This window comes from Mytilus trossulus, chromosome 2, assembly GCF_036588685.1.
Source record: "Mytilus trossulus isolate FHL-02 chromosome 2, PNRI_Mtr1.1.1.hap1, whole genome shotgun sequence".
Lineage (NCBI taxonomy): Eukaryota > Metazoa > Mollusca > Bivalvia > Mytilida > Mytilidae > Mytilus > Mytilus trossulus.
The window spans coordinates 32,426,304-32,447,403 of NC_086374.1; the positions used below are offsets into that span (position 1 = coordinate 32,426,304).

General features: G+C 32.1%; 3 protein-coding genes across 3 annotated transcripts; 2 read left to right on the forward strand and 1 right to left on the reverse strand.

Annotated features, from left to right (window-relative positions):
* Positions 1–598: 598 nt before the first annotated feature.
* Positions 599–9,422, reverse strand: LOC134707031 (polyisoprenoid diphosphate/phosphate phosphohydrolase PLPP6-like). The gene is made up of 2 exons (XM_063566504.1): positions 9,030–9,422; positions 599–4,972 (listed from the first exon to the last, which is right to left on the reverse strand). Exons 1-2 carry the CDS (start codon positions 9,328–9,330, stop codon positions 4,590–4,592), a joined length of 684 nt encoding a protein of 227 aa, XP_063422574.1. The 5' UTR covers positions 9,331–9,422; the 3' UTR covers positions 599–4,589.
* A 194-nt stretch (positions 9,423–9,616) lies between these two features.
* LOC134707030 (protein FAM78B-like) lies at positions 9,617–12,567 on the forward strand. The gene is made up of 3 exons (XM_063566503.1): positions 9,617–9,905; positions 10,890–11,003; positions 11,848–12,567. Exons 1-3 carry the CDS (start codon positions 9,718–9,720, stop codon positions 12,434–12,436), a joined length of 891 nt encoding a protein of 296 aa, XP_063422573.1. The 5' UTR covers positions 9,617–9,717; the 3' UTR covers positions 12,437–12,567.
* A 5,698-nt stretch (positions 12,568–18,265) lies between these two features.
* On the forward strand, positions 18,266–19,564 carry LOC134705720 (protein PML-like). Its single transcript, XM_063564440.1, has one exon. It carries the CDS (start codon positions 18,266–18,268, stop codon positions 19,562–19,564), a length of 1,299 nt encoding a protein of 432 aa, XP_063420510.1.
* The last annotated feature ends 1,536 nt before the right edge of the window (positions 19,565–21,100 follow it).

The window sequence follows — 21,100 nt, forward strand, 5'->3', positions numbered from 1 at the left end:
AAAACGTGATCCAAAACAATTTAATCTAATGATTTCAGAGAACATTTTACAACAAATTTGCTATAAATGCTTACATGTTCAGCTTAGGCCAAGTGGGTTAATAGAATAATAACACATTAAAATATTCCTAGTTTTTATTGCTATAATCGTACCCAGTCATATAACCAATCAAATATGTACATTATTTTTCACATTTGAACATACATACACAAATTATCAAAAGTAACAATTTAAAAAAGTCAGCAAGAAAACAATTTATGCAAGTGGTAAAAAAATTTGGTTTATTGTAAACATTGATTTGATCATGAGTACATAAATAATGATGGGTATTGCCTTTTAAGGCCACATACAAATACTTTTATTTCTTACAAAATTTCAGAGTGTAGATATTGATCTACATGCAAGCATAATACATCTTTTTGTTTGAATACTAATTTAATAAAAGATATTAGATCTAAAATGTGATATAAATACATAGACATTAAGCAGTTTTTATTTATTTTATGTAAATAGAAGAAACTAATTAAATATGCACGTGCTATCTCATTATTTGATAAAAAAAATTACAATTAATTTCAAAAATCAAATGCAGAGAGATAAAAAACAACAACAAAAAAACAAAAAACAATAGTGTAGTATCTAAATTGTACAATTGAATCATAGTGAAAATGTAATATAAATTTAAACTTGATGTCTTTGTGTCAACTTGTAAATCTAGACACCAGTATATAGACCTCTATCATCCCACACAAAACTAATACTTGTTTGTACATTAAAACATAAAGTTTCCCTTTGAAGTTATAAGTAAACTGATCTACATTGACATTTCCAAAGAGGTTATATAAATAAATAGATTTTTTTTTCTCTTGGTCGTTAGAATAACATGCATGATTTAGCCAGTATCAATGGTGCTTAGCTGGAAAACACATATAATTTTTCATCTTCAGTTTCCTATGACTAGATAATGTCCATTACCCACAACAAAAACGTAGGAAATTTGTTCATTATAAATAAATCTCATTTAACATATAAGTAGATCATTTAGATATTGAGATCATTCAAAATGTCTTAATAATGTTGTGAAAACTTTATTGAACAGAGTTCTAACTATGAGTGACCTTCAATTCAATATATCTATATCAATAGAGATAGGAGTTACTACAGTTATCATAATGAAATAGTAATATCTTGAATACTGTGGTGTTCTATTTACACTGGTTATATATAAATAAAAGTTCTTTGCATCTGGTTATGGTCTTGAACATTCAGGGCATTTACAATAAATAAATTTCAAAATAAATGTTATGTCTGATCCATTTAAATATACATAGTAAAACATGGAAAACACTTTTAAAATAAGGTAACAACCTATAGAGGCATTTTTTTCTTACAGTTTCACTACAAAAACACCCACACATACTTAAGATTTTGAAGTCTGATGTATGTTTTATGGGAACAGCCCTTAAAAGATTTGGAGTAAACTAACAGCACTAAGACGTTGATAAAACAATAGGGTCATTTTTCTCCTTCATTTTTGCATATCATTACCCAGACACCAACTGTGGATGAACGAATAGACAACTATCACAATATATCTTCTTCTTCACCACGTAAGTGGTCGAGTTACATGGCTAACACATTGAATGTTCTATTGGACAACAATGCATTTTTACATTCTTTAACGAATAAACAAAGTACATAAATAAGGAATAAAAGATATTACCAAAAATATTGTGCAATACAACTCTGACCACATAATAGGGTTCCAACTCCTTCCAAAAAATTTACATACAAAAAGTAACAGTGCATGGTCTAAATAGCCCAACTATGTACCAACACAACATTTGGCTAGATTAACCAGTTTTACATGTGCATACCCTTATGTCTTTTAAGACCATATTTTGACTGGTTAAACGCAGTATTAATAAACCTGCACAGTGGAGCTATATATATATAGGTTGACAACTAATTATAAATACAACATGGAAAAAGACCCAGTTTTACTACTACAGAAAGCTAACCAAAGCAGTTGGTTGAAAATAAAAACCATTATCCCAAGTTATACATGTAATAATAATTCACACTTAAAGTAAATAATGATGAACAAAAAAGCATTGTCAATATAAAAAAACTTTTAGTTTATCAACCCATACCCTCATTTTTACTTTACATTCATTACAGATATTCCCAAATACATTATTTTCTTGCTAAAAAATAATCAATTTTGAATGTTTGTATCTCAAAAAAGACCTTGAAGAATTCACATTTATTTTTGTTGTAAAGACATTTTTTTAAACAAGTATAGTTTATCTAGTAGTTATAAATATTTCAAACAGCAAGGGATATTCTGTTTACATGAAATTAAAGTTTAAGTTATTCTATACACATCTTTGAATATAACTATTTGAATCTTGAAAAAAATATAAGTTACTCAGAAAAAATGTGGTAAAAATCTTATAAAGAATGATATTGTTTTTTGACAAATAAATTAAAGTGTGTGATTCCAACTATCACGATGTCGGAACTTACAGCTGCTTAGAAACATGCAATATAAACTTATGACAGATAAACAGATGCAGCACAAAATGAGAGGGTGAAACCAGCAGTATAATTGTGGTGCAAATAATTAAACGTACCGGTTTCCTTTGATTTGGCTGTGAAGTTTTTGAAGTTTTCAAAATAATTTGGCAACTAAAATCTGTAGTAAGTCTAGATAAGTGTCACATAGTGTAAACTCCTAAAATTAATACAGCATGTACAGAAAGGTATGGATTTCAATGATAAAAATATTTTTTGAATTAATAAATACCCTGAGTTCCTATATAATTATCAATTAACATACAAAAGTGAAAAAGAGACACACATACAAGTATTTTGTAGACAGAGATTTGACTAAACACTATGAAGTACATGTAGAACATAACAACATATTTAAAATTGACAGAAAATGGTTACAACTTATCATATTTCTTCATATATATTTAACCTTACCAGACATGTCTTACATGTAAATCTGTATGTTACAAATGATTTTACATTCAAATATATCTCTTTGTGACAAATGATCAATAATGGTTTGTAATGCATGTACATATATACTAAATACATTTGTAAATTGATTCGATGATTAATTTAAATTCAGTAACAATGTTTAAAAAATGTTCCTGAACATAATTCCCTAAAATAAGATAGCCATTTTAGCAATGACCAATGAAATCATTTGAATAAAATATGACTAGTATAATGAGTGGATTTGCAACTTTTCAAACTGGAATTATGACATGTACAAAATTGTATGATAAATGGCATCCCACAATCAACATTTTGATTTTTTTATAGATTTTGAGATCATTCAAAGATTGCTAATGGTTTTTAGGTCTTTAAGTCATCACAGATATAATGAGAAATTTCCTGTTTCAGAATGTTTACATCTCTAATAATAAATTCAGCTTTTGTCAAACTTGGCCCGACTGCGCCAAACATAGAGATGACCACATCAATTGATCTTATTCACTTGAAAAAATGTCTATGTCACATCAGCTTTATTAGTACATTGTATATTCTATTGGTAAAATTTCAAAACTGATAGTATATGTGAAATCTTTTATCCAACGCACTTATAGGTTTAAATGTAGTTTCAATTTAGACTTGAAATCTTAATTTATTATCTTATACATGATATATTAATAGTTTACAACCCTTTGCAGACAAAAAGGTGATTTGTTTTTAAGTCAAATGGTCAGAGGTCATGGTTACTACAGCTAAAAGAAGTAAAATTTAAAATGAAATGGAAAAACTTTTAGAACCACAGTTCAACCCTTTATCCAATCTTAATAAAGTTAGGATGGAAAGCTTTTCTTTTCAAGACAAAATGTCATCTCCCATCCAAAAGCCACTGGGTTAACGGTCAAGGACTCTAGATCATATTCAGAAGTTATTAACAAAGATATTATTATATCATACAATCATGAGACATGTACAAGCAATAATGTTCATACTGCACCAACAAATGGCAAATACTTCCAAATCTAGAAAATAGGAACTAACACATGACTTAAGATATTGAGGACATACTATGATACCTTGAAACAGTAGTTAATTATTTCTTCTACAATGTACATGATGTATAATAATATAAATTAACACCTAAAAGATAAGTTACAAAACTGAGACAATTATGTATCATAACCAGAACTTCATTGATACACAATATGACATGTATGAATGAATGACAAAAATGAAGAAAAAAATACAATCAATCATGTGACACTTTGGTGGTTTTTATGAAAAATATATGCAGCATATGCCATATAACATTATTTTATATCTGTGATGTGTCCAAATGTAATAAGGAGTTAGCACATCAAAAAACAAATTTATAAGTAGAGCAGTTTGTTTTTAATATGATAACCTTCTTAAATGTAACTTAAATGTGTATTAATTTTAACAGAAACATTATTTTCATTTTAAGAATACTGTAATTAATGTCTTATGATCATTTGTATCATACATTGTCATACTGGGAAAATGCAATTTTTTATTTTACTATTTATGAACATTTTTTCAATTTATATATAAATAGTTTAATGTTATAAATGAAAATGACCAAAAAATGGTTCTAAAATACTCAAACACAGCTGCTGAGGTAACCAATACAAGGCTAACACTTTAAATTCACAAATTCCTATAATGATTCCAAAAAGTACATCTAACACATGGTGTCTTCCTAACAAAACACGAGACATACACACAAACATAGCCCATAAACTGATTACTCCTTTTGTTGCTGCATCGGCAAAGACTTTATCTGCAAAGAAATATGCCAACATGGCTGCCCTTGTTGCATGGCCTGATGGGAATGCATAGTGGTCTATTGATACTGTGGCAAACATGTCATTCTTGTTGTGTTGTGGTCGCTGTCTTTGAAAAAGAACCTTCATCAGTGCAACTATTATTAAATCTCCAAGAAGAACTAAAAAAGAAAATATATAATCAGTTGAAAACTTGTAATAAACAATTGTCAACATTGTAAATATATTATTACATAAATTTGACATAGTCATAACTTCATTACAATATGAGTATACTGTAATATTTAGAGTAGGAGATGCAAAAGATGCATCATTATGTGTAAGGCATTCTAACAATGTCTAAAGGCTGTAAAGTTGAATTAAACACAACATCTCAGGGATCATCACACTAGAAAAGGGTGTTAGTAAATGCTCTTAATATTTATATATTCTTTTATCAAATCATTTATTTTTTACAGATTTTGTTTCACATGCAAGGTTCAGTACAATGTAGTAAAATGTTTTCTTGAGATGCATATTCCTTTACTTTAATAATTATTCACTTCAGGTTCCATCTTTCAACTTTTCAGTTTATCATCATTGATAGGCAAATAAGATTGATGTCAAACTAAATTATTTGTCTAATTCCTGTACATGTACATTGTACTTTGACCCAGAGTTGATTTAAGGGTAAAGAAAATCATTTTTTTAAATGGTTACTGATGGTCTTCTCTCATCCAGCAGTAAAACCCATACATTGCTACAGTGTGGTGTCAGTTTGGTGTGTATATACACAGCCAAGTTTGTTGATTCTATATGCATGTAAGTTAATTATTACATTAACTTTTTGAGCTGTGTAAAGACTTTAAGGTGGGTCTCATTTGGGGTCTAAGCGTGACACGGGATTGCTGTTTTTTTTGTAAGCGTGAAACGTGAAAGTAAAATTATTGTGATGTGAAAACGGGAAATGAGGTCTTGCGGGACCCGGGAAATGAAAAAAAAATGAGAATTGCTTACGTACATAGTGTAAGAGGGATACAGAAATCTGACAAAACAGTAAGTGGGATCCGAACTCCCAATGAGAGGCCTGTTCTAGGTCAAAATTTCTAGCAAGGCCATAAAAAAGAATAGGTTTGTTTGCCCAAACCCTACCTACCCAGAAAAAAGCTGTCTACTCAAATTCTTTTATTGTCCTGATTTGAAGAAGTTTATTTTTAATCAGATAGGCATGAAGACTAAATTAACATCCGATACTTCAATTTCTTAAAAAAAAAAAAAAAATAGGAAATGCCTACCTACCTACCAATTGTCTTAACCATGGGTAGGGATTGGACAAACCAAAATATTTTTAATTGTGGCACAATATCTACATTGTAATAAACACTCTTTCTACAGTTACAGTCTAAATTTCAATCCCTGGCCAACCTTCTGACAACATTAAATCATTCTTCTGATCTTGCATATGCCAAGTTATCTAACTGTTATATCTTGATGTGTCTGCTTGTTCATGCATATATTTGTTGTTTGTATTCTCAATGAAGCTGTCTCTATACTTTGAGATTAAATTAATATCACTGAATACAATATCAGAGTACATAATGTGTTTGTTGATTTTTTTTTTTTAATTTTTAATTATGTATACCAGTTTAGTTTTAAAACATGTACAACAGCCAAGAGTTGATGGAATAAACATGTGAATTATAAATAATTTCATGCATTAGTCCAAAAATAAACCTAGACCAAGAGTTTCCTTAAAAAAAATATACTTTGGTCAACACTTTTATACCCCAATGAAGTTACAAAATGAAGCATTTAATTCTTAAATAAATTTATAATTTAGGGTATTTTAATATGTAACAAAATATTTGTTCTGGCGTGACATTTGTTCCTCCGGAACAAATTTCTTATGTCACAGAAAATATGTTCCAGCACCATGTAATTTGTTCCGGAACCAATTTTTTAAGCAAGGGTGAGATAAGTTCCGGAACAAAAATTACAGCACCATGAGTTTTGTTCCAAAACTAAAATTTAAAAGAAAAGATGAAATAAGTTCCTGAGGCTGTGAATTTAGTTTTAAACAAAGGTATTTTATAGAAATCAATGAAAAAGTTCTGCTCGAACCTATTTCACAGAAAATAAGTACTGTGCTTGCATGGGTTACATTTGCAATTGAATGCATGACTGTAGGATGAAGATAAGAAATAAAAGCGATGATAATGTATCATAATTTGTATCTATGTTTTATCCTTTATGTGGTATTCGACCTCTTTGTTTCCTGTTGATCTGTCATGGGTGTTCTTATCATACATGTTCTTAGCTATGGTCATTGCAGTTTTTAAAGAGTGTGTCTTTTGTTTCTTTGTCTTTTAAAATAATTGATCAGTCACTTTGTCCTTTTTTAAAAAGTACAAATGTTCATCTTTAACTATGATACCTTTTTGGGGGAATGGCTTTTATTATTATTTCTTATTCTACTCTTTCCTGGTTCATAATTGTCATTTTTAGTATTATTAATTGAGTATGTTATTTAACTTTTGCTGAACTCCACATGATCCAAATTGGATGTTTACACTTTTTATTTATTACATTATCAATATAATACAGACTAAATACATGTTTTTTATAATGACTTTAAACTGACTGATGACAAGTGCTCAGTATATAATATAAGATAACTTGTTTAACCAGTGGAACATATTTCATAGACAAGGAACTTATTTCACCAGGTGAGGAACAAATCTCACAAATCCAGAACTTATTTCATCAGGTAAGGAACAAATCTCACAAACATGGAACTTATTTCACTAGGTAAGGAACAAATTTCACCAACCCAGAACTTATTTCACCAGGTAAAGTGTGGAACTTATTTCATATAGATGGAACAAATTATATAGAAATTGTCTGTGTAAAAAGTTCTCCCAGAACATATTACCAGTGAAATTAGGTCCACTGGAACTTTTTTCACAGGAACAAATTTTGGCTCACATTTACAGAGGATTAATATAGATCTCATGAAACATTGTCCATGAGATTTTGTAGTATTTTTGTTGTTGTTAAATTTTCTTTTATTATCATGTATTATAGCTTCTTACTTCCTGGACATTTAGTCTTGTTAGATAGTGTGAGCATATTAGCGGACTTATTACTTTGTGTATTCAACATAATTTCAACTGAGGAAACTACCATCATCGTGTAATGTGTTTTCGTACTAATAACAATTTTCACTGCTTACGGTTTTTACTGTTGAGTTTTTATTTAGGTGTTTACTCAAATTTAAAAAGCATGTCCTGTAGATTGATTTTAGGTATCTAGTTTTTTTGTCAATGATTTCTACGATTTTTTACTGTTTCCGATTACTTTGCGATTTTTGTATGTCAAAAAAACGGCGTCATATGTTTTCGTATGAAATAAAAATTGGATCAGTACACGGACAGGAAATGACTACAAAATCCGGAAATATTATTTTTCTAAAGTCGTGGTTCTGGTGATCGCTTGAATCATAAAAAAAGTTATTAAATACTTTTCAGTACTAAAAATTACTAGTAAATAGTGTAAGGTTGGTGTTTCGTGTGATGAAATTTTTAGATTTTGATTAATTTTCAGATTGGCACCTGGTTTGTACAAAATACATTATTTTTTCTAAAATAAAATGCAGTTTTCAAAATTTATGATTAAATATAAAAAGTTAAGACTGTTTTCATCTTCATGTATCAAGGATGTATAAAAAAAATTGTCAATGAAATATTGAATAGTTGGATTTTGAACAACCATTTTATATAAGAACCCTGCTAATTTTAACTCGATGGTTTGTAATTAAAACGGCCAAAAAAACACATGACAGTCATATGCCTTGAAGATCCGGTGTCTGACTTACAAAAAACATATCTGGACTTTATTTTAACCCTTCAGAATTTTTTTCCACAACTATTCTAGTGATGCGTATTTTTGACATTAAATAAAAATGGCTAAATAGGTCAGTTTTATTTAATTTGTTCTAACGTCTTTAAAAAGCGACGTTTAATATGTTTTAAATATATCAAGTTGTAGTGGTGTTGTTGTTCTAAATATAGAAACAGAAAAACATGCCACAATGTACGCGTATGCAGTCGAAACCGACGAAATGTGGTTGATACGAAAACATACGAAAACATATGACATACGAAAACATATGACACGACGACATGTAGCAAACACCAGTCAAAGAGTGAAGGGAGATAATTCTTGTATTGACATAAGTACCTATCAATAGATTAACTGCAATTTCAAAGTGTTCTGGTATGTGCGTTGTAACTAAGACTGCTATGGTACCGAAGATCCAAGGAATACCATGACATGATATTTCTAGAGCCTTCATCAAGGGTCTTAAATTCCCTAGGGGTCGATTTGCATCGGCACATAAACCACAGTGATGTGTCAACTCATCATCAATCGTAGTGACTGTTTTCATAAAAGAATCAATCGCTTTCTTCAACTTTTCTTCTGGATTAACTTCTCTTCTAGATGCATTACCACGCCTTTTACGTCTCTGTATTGCTGACATGCTTCTTGGGGTGAAAATTCATTCGTTTGTAAACTTTAAATGGAGCAAGCTCAGGTAAAACGCGGTTTCCGGGGAATCCCTGTATGAGGCATTCTGGGTAGTTCTATCTATAAATAGACTTCTTTCTTAGTTACTATAGTTATTTCAAAACTTCTATCTTACATTTTATTATTCAAAACTATTTTACCGGCAATACAAAATTACTAGATATGACTAATCACCCCTTTATTTACAATAATAAACTAAATTAAATCACCATGAAGGAATTCCCTTTGTGACGTCACAATAAAACCCAAAGAATTTCGGGAGCGGCAAATACGAATGCAACCTTTTGCGGATAAAAGTGAATGAGACAAGTCCGCATTTTTCTTTTACCGCACGGAACCGATGGAAGGAAGAGAGATGGGGAATCGGTCATCGGCTTGGCTTAACGAGACTGCAATTGGTATCAACAATTTGAAAGAAGTCCACCAAAAAATTAGAGTTCTTAATCTGAACGCAAGAATTGAAAAACAGCCAACAGTGGTGGATGAAACTTCACAGTCCGTTCTTAAATACAGAACACCAAATTTCAGGTTAGTCCTTGCCTTGAAAAAACTAAATGTAGTTCATTTAATAAAAAAGATGACAATATGTTATATATTAATGAAAAAAAACTTTTATATTATTTCACTCGGCTTTTTTTTAGAGGAATAGTACGTACTAATATGTACTAACTTCAAATTTAAGGTTGCTGTTGTATGTGTCAATGTGTATTTGTTCCACCTAACAGAAGTTCCAGTGGAAACTTCATTATAAACAATGTCATAATACCTGTACCTGATGGAACAAATATTCTAAACTATTTATTCCGTTAGGAACATTTACTGTAACATTTATTCCTGTGGAAGTAATATTCCAGAATATTTTTTCCATTTGGAACTTACATTATGAAGGAACTTCTATTCCGTGACATATGGACGATACAGCTTAAGTATATTCGTCCCCAACATACGAAAATAATGCAAAATTACAACATATCATTGAGTTTTAGTTCATGATAGAAATTTTAGATTGTGTTCGTTGTGGCTTTTTGTCCGCCTGTATGACACCCCGGCCTTTATTTCTTTAATTTCAATTTTCAATTTGAAAATGACATTAATTCAATAAATCAAAATGTTTAAAGTAATCAAAATGAGGTTACAGATCAAGTTGTTTTCGCCGAATGTATCCTCTTCGGCTTGCTTTTTTGATATTTTGATTGAAATATCCCTGCGATATCCATGCAAAAGACTTTGTTTTAATTTTTTGTATAAACAACATATTTGTTGTATAAGTAAAACTTTCAACTTCACCACTTGAAATTCTTCGTGTAAGAATTAGAAAAAGCAGACATGATTTGGAAAATAAGCACACCATGGCACCCCCTCAAGTATGTTTCTAGAATTCTATAATTTACTTTATCTGTATTTTAAATGCACTATCAGAGGTATAAAAAACGTACTAGTATCAAATCCATGTGACACTCTTTTTAAGAAAAACTTGGTATAAATATAACCAACTAACATATTTGTATTTAGGGTGAGTGCTACTATTGAATTAGCCCCGATGACTGAGCAGCAGAAATGGAAAGTTGGTTGGATACAGGCCTGTACAGATATGATGTTTCACAACACCTACGGAGATGAGGGATAGTAAGTAATCACATACTTTACACACAACCAACGGTCTAAGGCTTTATCTTGGACGAATATATTATATACTAGTACCACACTATAAATAGAAGCATTTTAATGAGAAAAATATAAGAACGTATACAAGTTAAATCTTGAGCTTTTCATACGTTTTGTTAAACTCTTCAAATCAGTGTTTAAGCGTTGTCATGGAGAGCACGTACAATCAGGGAACAATACTTTTTACATCACGTGAGGTTTTCGTGCCACCGATTTGCTTTCTATACGATCTGTAGGAGCTAAATTAGCAAACATTTTTAATTTATTTAACTACAAATATTTTTCAATTTTTTGTATATCCAAATTGAGGAATATAAAATTCAGAATGGAAATGGGGAATGTGTCAAAGAGACAACAACCCGACCAAAAATAAAAAAAACCAGCAGAAGGTCACCAACAGGTCTTCAATGTAGCGAGAAATTCCCGCACCCGGAGGCGTCCTTCAGCTGGCCCCTAAACAAATACATACTAGTTCAGTGATAATGAACGCCATACTAATTTCCAAATTGTACACAAGAAACTAAAATTAAAATAATACAAGACTAACAATGTTTATGTTTTTCTTTATTTTTTTTATCAAATAGATTTCATCGTTCACATACAAAAAAAAAGACTGACAACAAGCTAAGTTGTAATTTAAATTAATTAGGAGAATACGAAACGTTTTTTTTCAATTTGGAAATAATAAATGAAAACTTGAAAACAAACTGGTTTTGATCTATTAATCTAAATACAGTCAGGTAAATTTTCAGCCAAGTGTACTTCGATCATGAAGGATTTAATCGGTTTTTTTTATCTATTGTAGTACAAGTTGGGAATTTCCAGAGCTGACAAGTGGTCAACAATCAATGATCAGCGATTGTGATGGACATCATTACCCATGGTACGGTTCAAGAAACGAAACTGTTGTTTTTGAAGGGCCTTGCAAGATGTACCAATCTGCAACCATCGCCATGAACGATAACTTTCATCCCCACGTGACTTGGAGGAACCCATCTAACCGTAACCAAGCCGAACCAAATCTTACTCATATCATCCGAGACCAGAGTTTTTATGTATGGTTGGTTGCATGGAACATGACAACTCAAAATGCTTATATTTTGAAAACCGTTCGCTGGAATATGAAACTGGAAATTAATGTTGACCCAAAGAAAGCTCTCGGTTCAAGAGCCAAACTTGTCACTTCTGTAGTTCCAAAACAGCCTACTGTTTTAGAAAACAATATTCCAATACCTAGATGTTCTCTCATGCCACCAAATGCCAATAGTGCTCAGATGCTTGTATGGAGACCTCGTTTGGGTGAAGCCCAATGTATTATACCACCTGTATGGAAGAAAGAGGTTCCAGTAGAAGAGCAAGTTGTTCGTTTTGACAGCAAGCTCTGTAAACTTTAATCAGCATTCCGTATAGCTTTAATTCTGTGATAAATTTTATACATGTTTTATTTTTATATTTATAAAGCATTTCGTATCTTTTTATGGAAAGTGCAATATTCAGTTTCATTATTAAATTAATTTGTTATAGATATCAGTGTTATCTTCTTTTTTTATACAGAATTAGGATATTTTAATCAGAGGTTTAGTTTCCATCTTGAGCATAAAGTTGTTTTATGTAGCCAAAATCTTCTTGCGATTTTGAGTCGATCATTTTTTGTATTTATTTAATGACGAACGAATTCGTGTTTGCACACACACACACACACAAATTAACATTCTATGAGCTGAAATTGGTTGATTTGTCTACCTGAAATACACGGTCATTTATAATTTCTAATAGATTTTCTACTGTCTTTTGAAAATTTCCTGCTAGTCACAAACTACGCACGCAATGCTTGTGGATTATTTTCAGTCACTATCTCTACTATGTCGGCTATATTGACTTATCCGGTAGCCTGTAATCGATGATAATGACACATTATTGGCCGAGCAGTAACACATGATAAGTTCGCTCAAATCAGTTATCCACTTTAATTATTGATTTTAAAACTAGATTTTTCGGTCAAACTTGTGGTTAAAAAAACGGATGTTGCTTCGAGGAAAACATGAAATAAGGAATTTATAACTATTTAATTTTGGTTTTTGTTACAAATATAAAAAGGGAGGATGTGGTAGGATTGCCAATGAGACTCTCCACAAGAGACCAAAATGACACAGAAATTAACAATTATAGATAACCCATACGGCCTTCAACAATGAGCAAAGCCGATACCGCAAATTCAGCTATAAAAGGCCGCGAAATGACGATGTAAAACACTACAAAGAAGAAAACTAACAGCCTAATTTATGTACACAAAAATTAACAAAAAACAAATATGTAACGCATAAACAAACGACAACCACTGAAAAACAGGCTCCAGACTTGGGACAGGTCCATACAAACAGAATGTGGCGGGGTTAAACATGTACGTGGGATCTAACCCTCACCTGGGACAGTGGTATAACATTGCAACATAAGAACGAGCGATAAAAATAAACTCTATTATGGAAATTGCTAACCACAGACAACTTTTTCCAAAGAAAAACAACGTTAGTTAGCCGGGTCGCCAAGATGATTGACTACTATTATACAATTTTCTAAAGTAGTACATTTTCTTTCTTCAGTAAAACACGACCTTTATAATATGATGATGAGGTTTAGAAAAACAACGATGCCAATCAGATGTGTATTTTTAATTTGAAAAATTCCAAAGATCCTATTGAAATTCTTTAATCACAATCTTTACAATTTTGCAGTATTATCAAAGCTAGTGATTCTTCTACGCTTTAGCACTACTATTCCTGGTGCTCAATTGCTATATCGAGTTTATCTTTTCATTAAACAGAGCACTTTCTATACAAAGGCCCCTTCTGCAAAATGGTAACCATCGAGGATTAGCGGACCGATATTATGTGACATGTTTTCTGCGGACTTCGATCATTAGATATCAGAAAAGATGTCTGATCAGTATTTTCGGTCAAGCTGGTACCTTTTTTTACCCATAGAGAGGAGATGTAGACATTACAGGAGACGATTACCCTGTCGACGTACATGATCTCGCTCTCAATACCATTTATTACTGGATTAGTAACTGATAACATATTTGTGTTTAACCTACACTTCATCTTGATCATAAAGTATGAAATCGTGGAAATTGTATTTCACTGAGAACAAACTGTGCCTCTATTTTGGGTTTATTTCTTTACTGTTGTGAATTTTGAAAGCACTCATCCAATAAAATTACACTTAATAAAGTATTTTACAACTATTCGTTAAAATATAAATTTGACATTATGTCTTTGTACTTTTATTCTTATAAACGGATCGTGAACAAATCCGGGGTAAACACTTTATATCAATTTCCCAAAGAACTCTTCATACCATAATTAAATTATAACAAACGGAATTACCTTTCTTTTCCCGTTGGTAAAATTTTTGTTATAGCGATGTTCGTATTTAGTTTGGTATCTAGTATGACCTACATTACAGCATCCACTTTAATTCTAAGTTATAATGTATTATTTTAACATTTTTATTAATGAAAATAATTAAATCAAGGAGCTCGATATAAAAAATTCGAACATTTTACTGAAATTACTGACAACATATGGACTTAACTATATAGTTGATTATATATGCCTACAAGTTTAAGCTTAAAATGCTGGAGATTATAATCATGTATATATGAATATTAAAAATGATGTAACTCACTCGGTTTAATACCCTAATGTTGCTCACATAAGCTACCAGGTAAATAGTGTTTTTTTAATCTTTCTTATTAGCTATGCACATTGTACCATCTTTGACTGAATCATTTCACCTTTCACCTTGTGGTTAATTGATAAGGAAATGTGGTATCATTGCCAATGAAAGCTGTCCAACAGAATCCAAATAAAGTGGACTAAAGCCAATAAAGACAACCATACGGACTTTAACAATCAGTAAAGTGTATATCTTACAGTCAGCTTTAAAACCGTCTAAAGCCTGACATGACTCAATGGTGATAAAACCACCGGTCAAACTAACGACAAAACTGAAAACAAATATGATGGACGACAACCAACGATAATCGCTGAATTACAGGCTCCATACTCCACACAACCATTGTATATAGAATGTAGCGAGGCTAAAATTGTTAACATCTGTTGGAAATGGATTGATTCATTCAAATTGGCATGAAACACACAAATACACTTTACACAAAGAAAGAAGACATACTGTACCAACACAAAAGTATTCACTTACTTACTTACTTAATCCTCTTCGTGCGCATTTGCACATGAGGCCACCACCAAAGCCCTCCGCTGTTGCCTGTCTTGTGCCTTTCTTTCTGCTTCTCCCCATGTCATTCCTATGATTCTCAGTTCACTCTCTATTGTGCGTCGCCATGTCTCTTTAGGTCTCCCTCTCTTTCGTTTCCCCTCTGCTGGTGTCCAACGAAGAGCTATCTTTGTAATGTCATCTTTGTCTTTTCTTAGAAAATGGCCAATCCATTTCCAATGCCTTTCTTTAATTTCTACTCTGATGTCTTTTTGTAAAGTTAGGTTGTAGAGGTCTTTATTGCTGATGGTTTTTGGACAGAAGATCTTGCAAATGTTACGAAGACATGTATTATGGAATGATGATAGTTTGTTGAAGTCAGATTTGATAACCCTCTATGACTCTGCACCATATAGCAAAACTGATTTCACATTGCTATTATAGATTTTGATTTTTGTGGACCTGGATATTGATGTTGTTTTCCATACTGTTCGTAGTCTGCAGAAAGAAGTTCTGGCTTTGTTGATCCTTGCCATATTATCTTTGCTAGTTCCATTGTCCTGGCTGATATTGGTGCCAAGATAGGTAAAATTGTCAACTTCATCTATTTTATTTCCTTTTAGTGTTATTGGTTGTTCTATATTTTTTTCATTTAGCCTTATTTCTTTGTCTTTTGTGCATTTATCTTTAAACCTACAGATAGAGCAGTCTCATGTAGTCTTGATGTTTTGTTTTGCATGTTTGTTCTATTTGTTGATAAAAGGCATATGTCGTCTGCAAAATCTAGGTCTTCTAAGATTGTGTTCATCGACCATCTTATTCCAGTTGTTCTATTTCCAAGTGTTCTTCTCATGCACCAGTCGATGACAATGAGGAAAAGAAGGGGAGAGATGATTCATCCTTGTCTTACTCAAGATTGTACATTGAACCAGGTGGATTGGGTTCCATTGTGTAGGACACAGCATCTGTAGTTGTTGTAAAATAATTTGATCATGTTAATTTTTTTATCGGGTATTCCGTATGTTCTCAATATTTCCCAGATGCTATCTCTGTCCAAGCTATCGAAAGCCTTTTCAAAGCCCACAAAATAAATTTATAATGATGTTGTGTTGCCATTCTATGCACTGCTCTATGATGTTTCTGAGTGTGAATATGTGGTCTCTACACCCTTTATTGGCTCTAAAACCTACTTCTTCTTTTCGCAGTATGTCATCTAATTTAAAGCATCTATTATTCGCTTGGCAATAACTCGAAGGAACACTTTTGCAGGTACAGATAATAAAGATATACCTCTCCAGTTGTTGCAATTCTTCATATCACCCTTTTTTGCAAGCTTAACCAGTAGTCCTTCTTCCGAGTCCAAAGATATAACTTCTTCCTCCCATATTCTACTAAATATTGTATGTAGTATTGGTGCTGTTGTGTCTACATCTGCCTTTAGGAGTTCTGCACTGATATTGTCTACTCCAGCTGATTTACCATTTTTGAGCTTGCATAATGCTTTCTTAATTTCACCAAGTTCAATTTTTTCTTCTGATATGTCTATTTCCATTTTCGCTTCGGTGTTATCAAATTGAGCTGGTATGTCTGCAGGTTCTCTGTTTAAAACTTCCCGAAAGTGCTCTGCCCATCCCTCAAGTTTCTGTGCCTCAGATGTTAAAACCTCTCCATTTTTGCTTAAAACTGGTGTGTCATTGTTGTTACTTTTCCCACAAAGCTGTTTGGAGATCTTATATACAGTGCTTAGTTCTCCATGTTTGCACGACGCCTCTTCTGCTTCATAGGCCAATCCTTCAATATATTGCAGTTTATCTTCTTTTGTTTTTCTCTTAACTTCTTTATTAAGCTCAGAGTATTCTATTTGTAGCTTTTCTTTCAACCTTTCTGATCTTGCCTGATTGCACTTACTTTTTGTAGATCTTCTCTTTTCTATAACATTCCAGGTTGAATCTGAAATCCACCTTTTCCTTGTCCTGTCCCTAAGTCCTAGTACATTAGCAGCTGTATCACTGTACATAGTTTTTACTTTGTTCCAATGTTCATTTAGATCAGGACCAATGTTGTCGTTATTTTCACTGATATTTTGTAGTGTTTGGTATTGGTTTGTTATGCTGATTGTCTTATCTGATTGTCTTTAAGACGGTGGATGTTATATGCTTTTCTGTTATTTTGTGGTCTGACTACCTTTCTCAGTTTAAGTTTTATCTTTCCAAGTAGAAGGTGATGGTCACTTCCACAATCTGCTCCCCTTTTGACACAGACATCCATCAGAGACTTTCTATATCTTCCATTTACAATTTACAATTATGATTTTTCACAGTAAACAGTTTCAAGAGTATTCACAGTTACTGAAATTTAGTACGAAAAAAGAGAAACATCAAGCTATTAAGTTCTATTCTTCAGGACTTAGATATCAATCGTACTCGATACACGGATTTAGAATAAAACGTCATAAAATAGTCTAAGAAAAACTCTTTCCTCGTTTTTCATTCATACTTCTAATTAAACACGTTTACGAAACAAATCTTTCAAGGAGTAAATGTGAAAAATTGGTGTAAAAAGAAAAAGTATGACCAGGATTTTTTCAGTTTTTTCTGATTATGTTGAATTTTTCAGAATATTCTTCCTACTTATTCGCATGAAATGGTTTGAATTATTTTAGTTATTTCGTGGAAAAGAATATGATTTATATAATTTCAAACCCACTATCCGATTTTGATTTATGTCAATAGAAAATTCACAATAATTTGTCCTGTTCATTGATTAATTATCTTAACACTTTGTGTCAGAACTTATTTGATTCATAACTGTAATTTGAAGCTTTTACTATTATTATATATAATCTTACTAATTATTGAACCGAAGAACTAAATTCAAAACAATAGACCTGACGTACTAATGAATTTTGTTTAGAATTTGTGTTGCATAGGCATAGTTTAAACAAATATTTCATAAATTTGTTAAGTGGATTAAACATTCTTAACAAAATGGAGACTCATATGGTCAGAGGAAGCGTGGGAAGTAAAATAACTGAACAAGACGAGGAGAAACAACCAAAGACTACATTCAAAGATGACGAAACCCCAAAGAGACATGATCTTACTACATGTGAAATTTGCAATAAGGATTTGTTCGCTCCAAAAAACTTTCCATGTCTTCATTCCTTTTGCGAAATGTGCATTACTGATTACGTCAAAAGAATTAAAAGAGAGAAAAAATTGAAAGGTCATACTCCAACAGTGGCTTGTCCTATTTGTGAAACTCCTGCAACGTTCCGATCTGTTGATAATCCGAAAGAATTTGCGGAAAGCTTACAAACAAGCACACTTTCAGCAACTCTGCTATCAAAGAAAGCAGAAAAGTCCAGAGAATGTAGTCAATGTCCATCTGTTCAAAGAAATGAGGCAACATTTTGGTGCTTTTACTGTGCTCAAGCGTTGTGTGAAAACCATGAAAGCTATCACAAAACAGTGACATCATCAAAAGTTAAACACCAAGTGTTTCCAATTAAAAATATCAGGGACGTTCCAGATTCAATTTATAAATCTCAGCACTGTCGATATCACGAGAAAAACCCGGTAGTCCATTTTTGTATGGATCATTTAAATTCGTGTTGTTCCATTTGTTGGAAGCGGATGCACAAAGTGTGCAATGTTATCCCCATCGACCAAGCTGCAAGAATTGTACATAAATCACGCATAACTTCGGATTTACAACAGACCATTGATCACTTGCTTGTTAAAGTAACTGATACTTTACAAGAACGTGAAGATTTACTGAAAGACATACAAAAACAACGAAATTCTTCCATGAAAGCAGTGAAAATGTTCAGAAAAGATCTAGATAAATACATCGATTCATTACAAAGCAATTTAGAGCTAGACATCGAGAATCATTTTTGTCAAACTAAAGAACAATTTGAGAGGGAAATACACGATTTTGAAAACAAAAGGTCAAATTTCGAACACTACCTTAAACTTATCAAATCAATAAATGAATGTTCACAACCAATTCAGTCTTTATCGGAACTGACAGATATTCGGTTTCAATGCAATGAAATAGAGGAATCAATTGGAAGAACTCTCTTTCAAATGAAGAATTCTCGTCTCTCGGTTACATTTATAAGTATTCAGCAAATAGCGCATGTGATATCTAAACTAGGATCAGCAGTCATAACAGAAACATCTCGAAGATCACGAATGCTTAGATCCTCAAACGATTCTAGAAACAAATCGAGACACAGCACATACAATTCATCTTCTTCAAGGAGGTCGAATAATCGTTAAAGGTTATACCGTTATCAGCGTTTTCATAAATGGGTATCAGTTGAAATACAATGATGAACATTGTATGTAGTATATATGCATATTTGTTAGTTTTTTTGTTGTTGTTTTACATGGTACAAATAACCATTTAATAATTACCCCGTGTTAACTGCACCGATTCAGAATGTATTGTTAAAGTCATTGACTGTTTCCATGAGGATGACACGTCAACATCACGAGTTAGATACTTGTAACCATTTTTTTCCCATTTTATTTCAGACCAGTATTTCGAAGTCAAAAATCAACTAATCATAGTTATTGTTCGGACTACAATTAAATCTTTATATTACAATAAAGTTGTTCTTTTTTTTTTTAGCTATTCTGTTCCAAAAAAAGGTTCTGTTTTGGCTTCTGTTGTGCTCACTTTCGTCCACCATCATGCAGTCGTCGAAAACTTATTTTTCCCTGTCATATTCGAAGTTACAACGAAAAACTAACTCTTTTAAAATCCAACATGCATCGTTGTGCATATTCCGAAAACAAACTTTCAGCATATATTCTAATTTGGGCTGTTTGATGTAACCTTAGTTGAGTACAATTATTATTTTAGAACTGGAAACTTGTGTCATTATTTACCGTAAATAGGGAAATTTTAGCGTCGGGATATTTTGGCGGTTTTCACTAAAAATTGTGTTTTATTTTGGTGTGTGTATTTTTGGTGCTTAATCCAATTGAGATGTTTAATTTTGGAACAATAAAATGTGCGAACTCATTCGTATTTGCCCTTGTTTACCCGAGTATGCATGTCGACAAAATATCAATGTCCTACACAAACTAGTGAATCACGACAAAGTAAACTTTTGGTCATGAATGTGTGTCTCTAATATTCAATTAACTGTGCATTTGTATTCAGATATCGCAGATCAAATTTATTCGTTCATTGTGTAATCATACGTTTTTTGATTGAGTTAAGTCTGCCAATTGATATTTTATCGTATGTTTTTCTATGTTGTGATGTTATGCTATTGTTTCAGAAAAAGGGAGAAGGTTTGGATCCATTAAAACGTTTAATCCCGCTGCAAATGTTTGCACCTGTCTTAAGTCAGGAATCTGATGTACAGTAGTTGTCGTTTGTTTATGTAATATATACGTGTTTCTCGTTTCTCGTTTTGTTTATATAGATTAGACCGTTGGTTTTCCCGTTTGAATGGTTTTTCACTAGTAATTTTGGGGCCCTTTATAGCGTGTTGTTCGGTGTGAGCCAAGGCTCCGTGTTGAAGGCCGTACTTTAACCTATAATGGTTTACTTTTTAAATTGTTATTTGGATGGAGTGTTGTCTCATTGGCACTCACACCACATCTTCCTATATCTATGTAGTTATGCCAGTACAAAATTAAAGCATTGACTACGAGACGCCAACATTTCAAGCATATTTCGTTCTTATTTTGTATTGTTATACCACTGTCCCAGGTTAGGGGAGGGTTGGGATCCCGCAAACATGTTTAACCACGCCGCATTATTTAAGTATGTGCCTGTCCCAAGTCTGGAGCCTGTTA

Bases quoted from the DNA above. Each gene is read 5' to 3' on its own strand.
- LOC134707031 (XM_063566504.1), bottom strand. From the start codon at position 9,330: ATGTCAGCAATACAGAGACGTAAAAGGCGTGGTAATGCATCTAGAAGA. The intron at 4,973-9,029 runs GTACTTATGTCA...TTTCTTTTTTAG, and splicing joins TGCAGTTAATCTATTGATAG to TTCTTCTTGGAGATTTAATA.
- LOC134707030 (XM_063566503.1), top strand. From the start codon at position 9,718: ATGGAAGGAAGAGAGATGGGGAATCGGTCATCGGCTTGGCTTAACGAG. The intron at 9,906-10,889 runs GTTAGTCCTTGC...ATTTGTATTTAG, and splicing joins TACAGAACACCAAATTTCAG to GGTGAGTGCTACTATTGAAT. The intron at 11,004-11,847 runs GTAAGTAATCAC...TATCTATTGTAG, and splicing joins ACCTACGGAGATGAGGGATA to TACAAGTTGGGAATTTCCAG.
- LOC134705720 (XM_063564440.1), top strand. From the start codon at position 18,266: ATGGAGACTCATATGGTCAGAGGAAGCGTGGGAAGTAAAATAACTGAA.